Here is a 12867-nt window from a genome sequence, read left to right as displayed (position 1 = left end):
CCTCCTCGCTATCGGAAGCGATCCTCTGGACAGGCTTCTTCTTACGCGCAATAGAAACGCCGCTGTCGTCCATCGAAGCATCGCGTGCGGCGTTGGAACCATCTGTCATCAGGGACTCCATCATATTTTCACCAGCCTGGAGGCTCTTGAGGCTTCGGTTCCCTCCTACCCCGGAATGAGCCGCAGAGCTGCAGCGGCTGTCTAGCCTCAGCTGAAATCCGGTGTTTTCTGTGTCTTCGAGCATCATTTCTTGGTCTGAAACATCTTGCGGCTGGTCCTCCGAATCTTCTAAAACAAGGTTGAAATCGGCCTGGTACGGGGAAGGGAAAACTAAAGACTCCTCCCTCGCCAGGATTTCACTCCTTGCCGACTTCCGTCTTGCTCGATGCTCAGACGTTTCACTGGCCGGTAATATTAACGCGGCGTTCGCATCTCGCTCACCAGCTTGACTGGCCTCTCTGCGTGGACTCCCGAGAACCTCGAGCGACATTTCCATCTTCGCTTGGGCTTCATGAACATCATCATCATCATCATAAATATATTCTACCGACTGCTGCGGAGGTCCCACAAAGACATCGTTAAAGCTGTCGTCTGTGCCGGCAAACGGCTCACGGGAGGTCATTTTGGATCCAGAACTGTCACCCTCCTCGTTGGATACAAAGCAAGACAGAGAAGTGGTCAGGTTGTGCCTTTGCTCACCTTCCTGTATGCTGGCCTGCCTGGTTTCTTCCGTCTTGGAGAGAGAGACAGCCATAGGGGATACATCCAGAACTGGGCTTTCGTCAGCCACATCCTCGATAACCAGACTCGTCATTTTAAAGCTGACACTGGGCAAGTCTTCTTCATCGTCAGTTTCCACAACGATGACGTCACCGCCGTTTGGCGGTTGCGCAGGTGCAGGCGAGGGAGCAGAATAAGCTGGAGGCGGCTTTGGCGATTTTTTCCTGGGCTGAACGGACGACGGGTCTGTCGCTCTCAGCCACGCTCCTTCTGTCGTGTCCCTGATGTTGGCTGCCAGCTGGTCTTTCATTTGCGATTCGAGCTGCACCAGTTCTTGGGCTTTCTGTACCCTGTGCTCGATGTACCGATGAGCCTCTTCATCCTCCGCCTCGTCCTCATAGCCCGTTTCCCGGGTGTACATCAAGTCGTGGTCTGAAAGGCCAAAGATCTCCAGCGAGTAGAGGTAGGCGATGTGCTCGTCGAGTTGGACGTCTGTCTTCCTTTGAGTCCCGTGCAAGGACTGCAGCTGGAGTTGGGTCGTGGAGCTCCGCGTGTCTCCCAACGTGAAAAGCTCTCTCAGCTCCTGCTTGGTGAAATACCTGTAGGGGTTCTTCTTGTCTCCCGTGGTTTGCCTTATGAGCGAGTCCTTGAAGACTTGCCGCCGGTAGATTTTCTCTTCCACCGTCCCGCAGGTTATTAGCCGGTAGATCACGACGTTCTCTTTCTGCCCGATGCGGTAAGCTCGGTCCACGGCTTGCGCGTCGGTAGCTGGGTTCCAGCTGGGGTCAAAAATCACCACCCGGGTAGCTGCGGTTAACGTCAGGCCAACTCCACCGACTTGGGTCGTCAGCAAAAAGACAGAGTAGTCCTTGTCGTTCTGGAAGGCATCGATCCTCTTCTCTCGTTCCGATAGATGAGTCACCGTCCCGTCGATGCGCATGAGTTTGAAGCTCCTGTGAGTTAAGATGCGCTCTATGATGTCCAGCATCTTCCTCGACTGGGAAAACACCAGGGTTCGGTGCCCTTCTTCCTGCAGCTGTTCCAGCAGAGCGATGAGGAACCGGACCTTCCCGGACTCTTTGATAAGAATCTCATCAGAAATGCGCTCAATGTCCATCTTCTCGCCCCAGAGCTCATCGGCTTCATTCTCACCGCCTTCCTCCCTCTCGGAGTACTCAGATGTCGCCAGGCCAAGCTGGCTACATGCCCGGGCAGACAGCAGCCTGGGGTGGTCACAGAGCTTCTTCAGGACGTTCAGCTCAGCCAAGGGGGACCGTGTGGTCATCAGCAACTCCTTGATATGATCCAAGGACAGAAAGTTCCTGTATATTTCTTCCTGTATGGGGGATACATACACCCACACAATGAAGTCGTTTTTTCTGGGAAGAGAAGGCATCTCAGGCGCTGGGGCCTTGCGTGGATCCTCCGGAAGGTTGTTCTGGGGTCCAGATTTGAGCTTCTTCTGGATGTCATCTTTGCTCCGCCTTAGGAAGTAGGGCTTGATGATGGACATCAAGTTCTCCGACATCTTCAGCCCCAGGGCCTTCTCTCCTGGGGTGGCGTCCTTCTCCCGAGCTTTCGTGATGGGGTTTTCGTACTCCATCCGGAAGGTTTTCATTGTGCCGAGAAGCGAGCCCTGGCAAGCGAAGTCGAAGAGAGCCCACAGTTCCTGCAGGTTGTTCTGCACCGGCGTCCCCGTGAGGAGGATGCGATTCCGGGAAGGGATGGCATGAACGGATTTCGTGGTCTTGGCAGAAGGCGTCTTAATTTTATGGGCCTCGTCCAGAATCACATAGTCCCAGACAAACTCCCTCCCGTCAGAGCTAGCGAGCTGCTGCCAGTTGTTGAGGATCATCTGGTAGGTGGTGATCAAGACCCCGTTCCTCTTTTGGATTCGCTCCAGGTTCCTCTGGCGCTCCGCCTTGCTGGTCCCGTGGAAGACCTTCACTCGCAGGCCGGGCGTCCAGCTGGCAAACTCTCTGGCCCAGTTGCTAACCAGGGTGGTCGGCATAACGAGCAACACGGAGCGGATGAGTTCACTGTCGAACATGCCGGAGAGGAAAGCGATGATCTGAATCGTCTTCCCCAAGCCCATGTCGTCTGCCAGGATGCCACCCTTACGGCCGTCCCGATACAAGCCGTACAGGAAGGCGACCCCTTCCCTCTGGTGGTCAAAGAGCTTATCGTACATCTCTTCGTAGAGCATCAGCCCGCTCTGATACACGTTTACAAAGCCGTCGTCCTCCTGATTCAGGGCTAGCGACGCCAAGGCCTCCTCGAGCTTTTGAACTTTCGTCATCAGCTTTTCACTGGGATGGATTTCGTGGGCTTCTCTGAAGAGCCGGATGGATTCTTCCAGATTCCCATCTCGGGCCTCCTGCTTCGCTTGGGACACACATCTGTAAAACACCACAAAACATAAGAACATAAGAAGAGCCCTGCTGGGTCAAACTAGCATCCCATCTAGTCCAGCATCGTGTCTCACAAAGTGGCCAACCAGTTCCACCACAGGGCCCAAAACAGAGGCCAAGGCCTACATAAGAACATCAGAAGAGCCCTGCTGGATCAGATCAATGGTCCATCTAGTCCAGCATCCTGTCTCATACAGTGGCCAACCAGTTCCTCTGGAGGGCCAAGAACAGTGCATGAAGGCCGAGGCCTTCCCTGATGTTGCCTCCTGGCTCTGGGATTCAGAGGCTGACTGCCTCTGAATGTGGAGGTTCCCTTTAGTCACCACGACTAGTAGCCAGCCACTGATAGACCTATTCTCCATGAATCTATCTAATCCTCTTTTAAAGCTATCTATGCCTGTGGCCATCACGACATCCTCTACAGAGTTTGCCCAGTGAGACACAAGACAAGCCCAAGGCCAGAATAGATAGACATGCCAAGGTGCTTTCAGTTTCCATGCTTTCAATCACAAAACACACACCAATTATGGTCAATACGGATACTCATTTTTGAAAATAAAAGGACAAGTCATTGCAGACAGACTGAGCAACCAAAGGATCACTCCATAAAGGACACTGATAGGAAGAGCTAGGTACAGAGAAAGCATAATGCTTGATAACGAACAAGCATTTTATTTAGCCAAGAATTTACGCTGTATTCAAAGTACTTTTAACTCACAAATGATAATGGCCAGCTAGGAATTGAGAAATTAAGGCCTACATTTCTGCATTGGGGTGGGGAGGGATCATCAACACACAAATGGGGCGGGAAGAGAATCATTTACACACAGAATGGAATTTTCAGGTTTTATTACCAAAGGGGGTGGGGTGGAAATATGGGTGGAAATGGAGGGGGGGGGGACACGACTCACTCCGAGTCACTCTAAGAGCTGAGTCAAAGGAAGATCATCGTACTTGGGAATATGCAAGTGGGAGAGCAGGATGGTAAAGGGATGCAGGATTAACCAAATTTTAAAAGAGTAGTTTAAATGGTGGTGCCTCCACAGTTACAGGGCAGTCCTGTTAGGCTGACCAGGGATTACCTATAGATTAAAACAAAATGACAGAGAATGTTTACATGATAGTTTAAGAATTACTAACATCTGGACCACTCTTTGGTATAGTGTTTTCCTGTTTTTTTTTTTTTTTACATTATTTTTAAGCATTTAAAAACTTTTATAATATATCCCCCCAAGAAGAAGAAAAAATACAGCATTTACATATCAGAGAAGGGGAGAAAAAGGAGAATCTTACCTACATCTCTCTAAACTCCAGAAAGATTTTTAAAAGGTCTGGACAACAATTAAAAATAAAAATGGGTAACTTTAGAAAGAGATTTGGATTTTTCCTTATTTTTAAACCGGTGTTTCCTCTGCAGAGGAAAGGCAGGGTTATAAATATATTAAAATAAACGAGCAGTTGCACAGTGCCTTTCTCAGGGCCAATTCAGAATTGTGAACTAAGCAAAATAACAAGACTCGCCAATCCTACCAAACCATAACATGGAAGAAAGAGGAAGGGGAGAAACATAGAATGTGCATGAGAAGCCCATCATTCAAGTGGTTATTCCCCCAGGGCCGGATTAAGGCCAACAGATGCCCTAAACACAGCCCAACAAGCCATTCCCTTGCTTAACTGATAAGACCCAGTAAATGCTGAATGGGAAATAAGAAAACTTTTTTTTAACAATGCAGATTAAAGTCGAACACTGCAGATAAGGACAATTACAAAAAATCGACTAAAGTTGAGTGCTGAAGTGAAAGAGTTAAGGGCATGACAGCTGGGGGGACTCTGTGGTGCCCCCCCCTCCTTGGTGTCCTAAGAAGCTGTTCATTTTGCTGAACGGTTAATCCGGGGCTGCATTTCCCACACACACACAGTTTCCTCTGCCTTTCACAGGGCCAATTCAGAACTGTGAACTAAGCAAAATAACAAGACTCGCAAATCCTACCAAACCATAACATGGAAGAAAGAGGAAGGGGAGAAACATAGAATGGGCATGAGAAGCAGCACCCCATCATTGGCTTCTTCAGTCTTCAACATGAAAACCCGGCCATTCAAGTGGCCATTCCCCCAGGGCCGGATTAAGGCCAATTGATGCCCTAAACACAGCCCAAGAAGCCATTTCCTTGCTTAACTGATAAGATCCAGTAAGTGCTGAATGGGAAATAAGAAAACTTTTTTTAACAATGCAGATTAAAGTCAAACACTGCAGATAAGGACAATTACAAAAAAATCGACTGAAGTTGAGTGCTGAAGTGAAAGAGTTAAGGGCATGACAGTTGGGGGGGGGCCTCTGTGGTGTCCCCCCTTTCTTTAGTGTCCTAAGAAGCTGCTCATTTTGCTGAACGGTTAATCCAGGGCTGCATTTCCCCCCCACACCTTTGCACACACCTTTTTGTATATTTTTGCTCATGTCCAGCCTGAAGAAGAGAAGAAGAGATTGGATTTATACCCCGCCCTTCACTCGGAGTCTCAGAGCAGCTTACAAACTCCTTTCCCTTCCCCTCCCCACAACAGGCACCCTGTGAGGTGGGTGGGGCTGAGAGAGCTCTGACACAAACTGCTCTTTTTCAAGGACAGCTCTTGTCAGAACTATGGCTTTCCCAAGGTCATCCAGCAGCTGCAAGTGGAGGAGTGGGGAATCAAACCCAGTTCTCCCAGATTAGAGTCCGCACACTTAACCACTACACCAAACTGGCATCAAACTGAAAAGGGATGCTGATGAATTCTAAACCTTGGTATTATACTAGTATTTGGATGGTCGCAGCGATATGATTGGGCTGCGGTGGCTCAGAGGTTAAGACGCTGAGCTGCAGACCAAAAGGTCTGTAGTCCGGCAGTTCGAGGCTGAAGTGAAAGAGTTAAGGGCATGACAGTTGGGGGGGGGCCTCTGTGGTGTCCCCCCTTTCTTTAGTGTCCTAAGAAGCTGCTCATTTTGCTGAACGGTTAATCCAGGGCTGCATTTCCCCCCCACACCTTTGCACACACCTTTTTGTATATTTTTGCTCATGTCCAGCCTGAAGAAGAGAAGAAGAGATTGGATTTATACCCCGCCCTTCACTCGGAGGTCATGCCGGCCACATGACCACGGAAACGTCTTCGGACAGCGCTGGCTCTTTGGCTTGGAAACAGAGATGAGCACCACCCCCTAGAGCCGGACTCGACTGGCTTTCGAGCAAGGGAAACCTTTACCTTTACTAGCCATATGACACCTTTCTTTTCTTTTTTTTACAAATACACAGAAGACAAATAGAGGGAATGAGGCTCTGCTACAGGGTAGCAGAACCTCTACTGCATGGCAGACCCCCCCAAAATCCAGACCTCCCCCCAAAATGCACCAATCTATTTACAGCAGCAGTGGCCTGCTTCTGTCTTTTCTAAGAGCTAAACGCTGCACTTCATTGTCACACAAACATTCCAGCCCAGTCCCGCAGCCAAGGATTGGCTCAGTGGTGGAGCATCTGCTTGTCATGCAGAAGGTCCCAGGTTCAATCCCCAGCATCTCCAGTAAGGATCAGGTTCTACGTGATGTCCTTTACTAGCCATATGACACCTTTCTTTTATTTTTTTACAAATACACTGATAGAAGACAGGTAGAGGGAATGAGGCACTGCTCCAGGGTAGCAGAACCTCTACTGCATGGCAGACCCCCGCAAAATCCAGACCTCCCCCCAAAATGCACCAATCTATTTACAGCAGCAGTAGCCTGCTTCTGTCTTTTCTAAGAGCTAAACGCTGCACTTCAGTGTCACACAAACATTCCAGCCCAGTCCCGCAGCCAAGGATTGGCTCAGTGGTGGAGCATCTGCTTGTCATGCAGAAGGTCCCAGGTTCAATCCCCAGCATCTCCAGTAAGGATCAGGTTCTACGTGATGTGAAGGACCTCCACCTGAGACCCAGGAGAGCCACTGCCAGTCTGAGTAGTCAGTGCTGACTTCAATGGACCAGTGATCTGATCCAGCATAAGGCAGCTTCACGTTTTCACCTCCACCAGTCCTGGGACCTATTTCCTCAATGCCATTAAGACCCGTTGAAAGGACTACTCACAGTCTTTTATGACACCTTACCGACCATTTTGCCAGGAAAACCCCGGCCGCAGCAATCAGAACACAGATCAATTCCCCTGGAGAAAATGTCTCCTTTGGAGAATGTACTCTTGGGCACTGTACCCCCCACCAAAGTCCCTCTCCCCCCTAACCCCCGCCCTCCCCAGTCTCCACCCTAGGCTTGCCAGCCTAGTAGTCAGTGCTGACTTCAATGGACCAGTGATCTGATCCAGCATAAGGCAGCTTCACGTTTTCACCTCCACCAGTCCTGGGACCTATTTCCTCAATGCCATTAAGACCCGTTGAAAGGACTACTCACAGTCTTTTATGACACCTTACCGACCATTTTGCCAGGAAAACCCCGGCCGCAGCAATCAGAACACAGATCAATTCCCCTGGAGAAAATGTCTCCTTTGGAGAATGTACTCTTGTGGCACTGTACCCCCCACCAAAGTCCCTCTCCCCCCTAACCCCCGCCCTCCCCAGTCTCCACCCTAGGCTTGCCAGCCTCCAGGTGGGGCCTGGAGATCTCCCGCTTTTACACCTGATCTCCAGCGGACAGAGATCAGTTCCACTGGAGAAAATGGAGAAGGGTGGACTCTGGGGCCTTGCACCATGCTGAGGCCCCTCACCTGGATCCACCCCCCAAAGTCTCCAGGTATTTCCCAACCCAGCCGTGGCAACACACGCCCGGCTCAGAAGCCTCCCGACTCCGTCAAACCAGAACTAGCAGGAACTCCGGAGAGGCCGAAAGACTCTCTGCCGGGGCGGGCGGGGGAAACGCTCTTTTCAGACGCGCCCCGGCTCAGAATGAAACCGGACCCCGCACACTTCGACACACACATCCCTCCTCCCCGCTTTTTACCTCCGGTACCGCTCCGCCTGCTCGGGGCTGACCAGCCCTTCCAGTTCAGCCATGACGCCCCGAGCCCCGTTTGAAAGGGGACGAACGGGAACTCCGGCCGCTCTCTCGGTTAGCATTCAAACCGGCGCGCCCGCGCGTCCTCTCCGGCAGCCTATCCCTTCGCGACTCGCAAATGAGTCCCCGGGCCGCTAGCCAATAGGCTTGCCGGGAAGGCCGTCATTCAGGAAAAAGGAGGCCCCCATTGATTTTAATTCGTTCATTCACGTCCGGGACCGCTCGGCGGCCAGTGACGCGTCAGTTGGGTTCCTGGGCATGCGCTTTGCTCGCCTCCCCTGTTACGTTCCACTCAACGCCGCCGCGAGCTAGGTGGTCCTGCCGTCGCGTACATGTGGAGCTTCCCTAAGCCGTGCATTTATTGAGCTGCAAAATCCAGAACAGCCTGTGTGCTGCCCCCGTCCCCAACCTGTCCAGAGTTCATTGTTGGTCTGAACTCCGGGGCGTTAGGGTTCGAATCGGCACCCGAACAGCCGATGCTGGAACAAGGGTCAACACAGGGTTTGCAAATGTCAGTGGAGGGGCTGCACTGCAGAAATGATCCGGACCCCAAGAGGTGCAGGCGCAGATGCCACGTCACTGTGGTTGTTGGCACTGGCAGTGCTACCAGCGCACCGGGTAGCTGCACTGGTACAGGAGCTTGAGTCGCAGAAGTGGCTTGTGCGTGCCCTGACACAGCAGGCTGGAGTGCTGGAAGGGTTCTTTTTGTAGTAGGTACTCATTTGCATATTAAGCGACACCCCCCCTAATGTAGCCAATCCTCCAAGAGCTTACAGTAGCTCCTGTAAGAAGAGCTCTGTAAGCTCTTGGAGGATTGGCTACATTAGGGGTGTGTGGCCTAATATGCAAAGGAGTTCCTGCTACAAAAAGAGCCCTGCCAGGCGGCGGGCCCGGGGCATCACCTCTGACTGGAAGTCGAAGTTGTTGTGTGTGCCCAGCGTGATGGCACTGTATTGGACAAAATTCTTTGGGCAGTGTCTTTTTTTTTCTTCCAAAAATTTTATTCAGGATATAAACATTTACAGCCAACATTAAATTTTCTACATTTGTCCCCGTTATACCCTACCCACCTTCCTTTCCCCCTCCCTAGTATATGGCTTCCCACAGTGCTTCGACCTCCTGCATATTCACTTCTTTTTTATAATATATCGATTTCCTTTTTATAGTTCACTAGGTAACTGTTATTTCACTATAGCAATTAATTTTTTACTTATCTCCAGAAAATTCTATGCTTAGTAATTATTAAGACAAAATAAATTGTCTTTTACTTCCCGATACTTTTCTAAGTATTCTTTTAAATCCTTCCAGTCATTATAAAAATCTTCTGCTTCCATATTATTCAACTTTCTTGTCAGTTTATCCATTTCACCTGGGAATAATAGTTTTTTAATCCAATCCTCAATCTTCGGGACTTCTTCCTGTTTCCAACTTTGAGCATAGGTCATTCTGGCTGTTGTTATCATGTACCACATCAAAGTTCTTTTTGCCACATTGATCTCTTCCATTTTTAGTCCCAAAAGTAATATTTCTGGCTCCTTTTTAAATGTACATTTAACCATTTTTTCCATTTCTAAATGTATTTGACTCCAAAAATTTTTTGCTTTTTCACAAGTCCACCACATATGATAAAAAGAGCCCTCCACTTTTTTACACTTCCAACATTTGTTTGACATGTTAACATTCATATTAGCAATCTTTTTCGGTGTCATATACCACCTATACATCATCTTATAACAATTTTCTTTAAAATTATTACACGTTGATATTTTCAATGCATTTTTCCATAAGTACTCCCAAGATTCTATTGTTACTTCCATATTCATATTTACTGCCCATTTTATCATCTGTTCTTTGACCGTTTCATCTTCAGTATACCATTTTAACAATATTTTATACATTTTTGAGATAACATTTTTTTCCACCCTCAAACCATACAACCTCAATCTCATTATTTTATTATCTAAAACCAATGATTTTTTTTATCTCTTTTAAATAATTCATTTATTTGTCTATATTCCAACCAACCATATTTAAACGCCGTTTCTTCTTCCATTTTCAGTACATATGTATTTCTCTTTGGGCAGTGTCTTGACCTCGAAAGCGCTGAGCTCAGTTGGAGCTAGCGCCAGACATGAACAGCCTGTATCGGACCTTTTACTTCCTTCCTGAGACGTATGGCTATAGGCTTCGGAGCCCGTCCCCTAGGTAGAGATGTAAAATTTCCGGAAATTTTGAAGCTCGGAAAAAACCCCGTTTTTCCCCCAGTTTTTTTTTTGGGGGGGAAAAGGACATTTTTGGAAAAATTGAAAAAAATGCTACATTAGCACTTCTTTTATCTTTTCTAGATTGAAAGTTACTTTAGGAACATAAAATATGACTATGGACATTTTTACTTGGCATGAAATTATCACAACTAGCATATTAAAAATATAGTGTATCCAAACAGTTATTACAAACAGAATACCCACCCACGTGCAAAAACAAAACTGAAACCTTTTTCTTTTCTCGTGACAATAGCACCTCCTAAAGGAAGAAATGCATCTTGTTCTTGCATTGGAGAGTTCAGTTTGTAACCTAGGACTTGCTTGTCCTCAGTGCACAGAAATTACATTAATCTGATACCATATATATATATATTAGAAATGATTTGGAAAATATTTGAACACCCTGTCTTAAAATATTTTATCCATCATGTTAAAATAAAACGTTCCATAATCAATTTCTTTTCTTTTCTTTTTTCAATTTTTCCAATTTTTCGGAAAAAAAAACAAAAAAGGCTTCAGGAAAAAACCCGTTTTTTTCCGAATTTTTCTGGGTTTTTTCCGGGCCTTCACATCTCTACCCCTAGGCAGCCTACATAAATTGCAATGTACCCGTCACTCAAGCTCTAAAGGGAGAACTTGTATGGGCAAAGTCCCTGGTTTGAGCCGTAGCATTCCCAGTTAAAGCGTCACAGTACCAGGAAAGTTTTCTCTGTGTTTGGATTCCTAGAGCTGCTGCCAATTAGAGCAAAGCGGGTGCTGCTCCGCGGAGCTGACGACCGTTCCTTAAACTGTTAGAACTATTCCAAATGAGGCGACATGCTTAAATCCATAGGTCTATTGCAGCGAAACAAAACAGAAGTCCAGTAGCACTTTGGAGACTAGAATTTATCCCAGTATAAAATTTAGTGGAACAATGCCTGCTTCTAAAGATGCGATCAGAGATGCTTCATTCATGTATTTAATATTATAATGAATACTAATTATATTATGCATGTTTTGAATTGATTATTGTAATATGTTTACAATTGTAAATCTGCATTAAGTGCAGATACATACATGTTGGTACCCGCCCTGAGCCTACAATGTGCGGAGGGCAGGATATAAGTCTAATGAAATAAAATAAAGAAATAAATATTCTGTTGTGTCTGAAGAAGGGAGCCTGGCCTTGTGAAAACTCATAATGGCATACTTGTTGTTAGCGTTTAAGTTGCCACTGGATTTCCAACGTGGTTAACCCGGTGCTGAACATTTATGTATTCACTTCATTCGTGCCCCACTATTGTTCCCCATGGGAACCCAAAGTGACTTACAGCATCCTCCCTTTCTCCGTTTTATCCTCTCAATAACCCTTGTGAGGTGGATTAGGCTGAGTGGGTGTAACTGGCCCCATGTCCCTCAGCTAGCTTCCACGGCAGAGTGGGGATTCGAACCTGAGCCTCCTACTTTGACCCTTTGGAATAGATTCCTTTCAACAGACATTCTCGTGATGCATTTTTTGAGACTGGCTGTGCCAAAGGATGCGTGTAAGAGAGTAGTCTGTTTAGAAGGCATACTAATGGATAATTAACATGTTACGAGAGCCAGTTTGGTGTAGTGGTGAAGTGCGCGGACTCTAAACTGGGAGAACCAGGTTTGATTCCCCACTCCTCCACTTGCACCTGGCTGGATGACCTTGGGCAATCCGTAGTTCTGATAAGAGCTGTTCTTGAAAAAAGAGCAGTTTCTGTCAAGAGCTCTCTCAGCCCCATCTACCTCACAGCCTGGGTGTCTGTTGTGGGGAGGGGATGGGAAAGAAGTTTGTAAGCTGATCTGAGACTCCCTTGGGTAGTGAAAGGCGCGGTATAAATCCAATCTCTTCTTCTTCTTCTTCTTTATTTCAATACCGCCTTCCTACAAATGAACTTGATGTGTTTACAATGACTGGCACTCATGCAAATCCCCCCCCCCCCCAGGTTTCCCACTATCCCCTTTCTACATTTTTTTAGTGTGAGCTAGCTCACAGTTTTTAAGCCTCCGGCTCACACCTTTTTTTCTTAGCTCAGAAAGGATGGGCTCCAGAGCAAGCTAATTTATCCAGTAGCCAAATCGCTCACTCACAACTTTAATGCCAGTAGCCCACAAAGTAGAATTTTTGCTCGCAAGACTCCACAGCTTAGAGGGAGCAGTCCCCATATTACAGTTGGTGTGTGTGTGTGTTCTCTTTCAGGGAGGGGTGGGGTTGCCAACTCTGGGCTCAGAAATTCTTGGGAAATTTGGGGGTAGAGCCTGGGGAGAGGAGCTCGGCAGGGCTGTGATACCATGGAGCCCATCCTCTGGCGCTGCCAGTTCCTCCAGGGGAAACTAATCTTTGCAGTCTAGAGAGTAATTGTGAGCAATCTGATGGCAACGGGGGTGGGGTGGGGGGTGGCGGCTCAGTGGTAGAACATTTGTATACATTAATTCCTAGGCTGGAGCCCTGCTGTTGC

General features: G+C 47.8%; 1 protein-coding gene across 1 annotated transcript in view; it reads right to left on the bottom strand.

Annotated features, from left to right (window-relative positions):
• Positions 1-8200, bottom strand: part of ERCC6L (excision repair cross-complementation group 6 like) — an 8552-nt gene extending 352 nt beyond the window's left edge. Inside the window, exons 1-2 of the mRNA XM_015412979.1 lie at positions 8085-8200; positions 1-3119 (exon numbers count right to left, since the gene is read on the bottom strand). Of these exons, the coding sequence (XP_015268465.1) occupies positions 1-3119; positions 8085-8200 (3235 nt within the window). The remainder of the gene's footprint in view (positions 3120-8084) is intronic.
• Positions 8201-12867: the final 4667 nt, after the last annotated feature.

This window comes from Gekko japonicus, unplaced genomic scaffold, assembly GCF_001447785.1.
Source record: "Gekko japonicus isolate JY-2015 unplaced genomic scaffold, Gekko_japonicus_V1.1 scaffold2142, whole genome shotgun sequence".
Classification (NCBI taxonomy): Eukaryota; Metazoa; Chordata; class Lepidosauria; order Squamata; family Gekkonidae; genus Gekko; species Gekko japonicus.
Note: the sequence above shows the minus strand (reverse complement) of the source record. Positions and strands in the feature narration are given on the sequence as shown.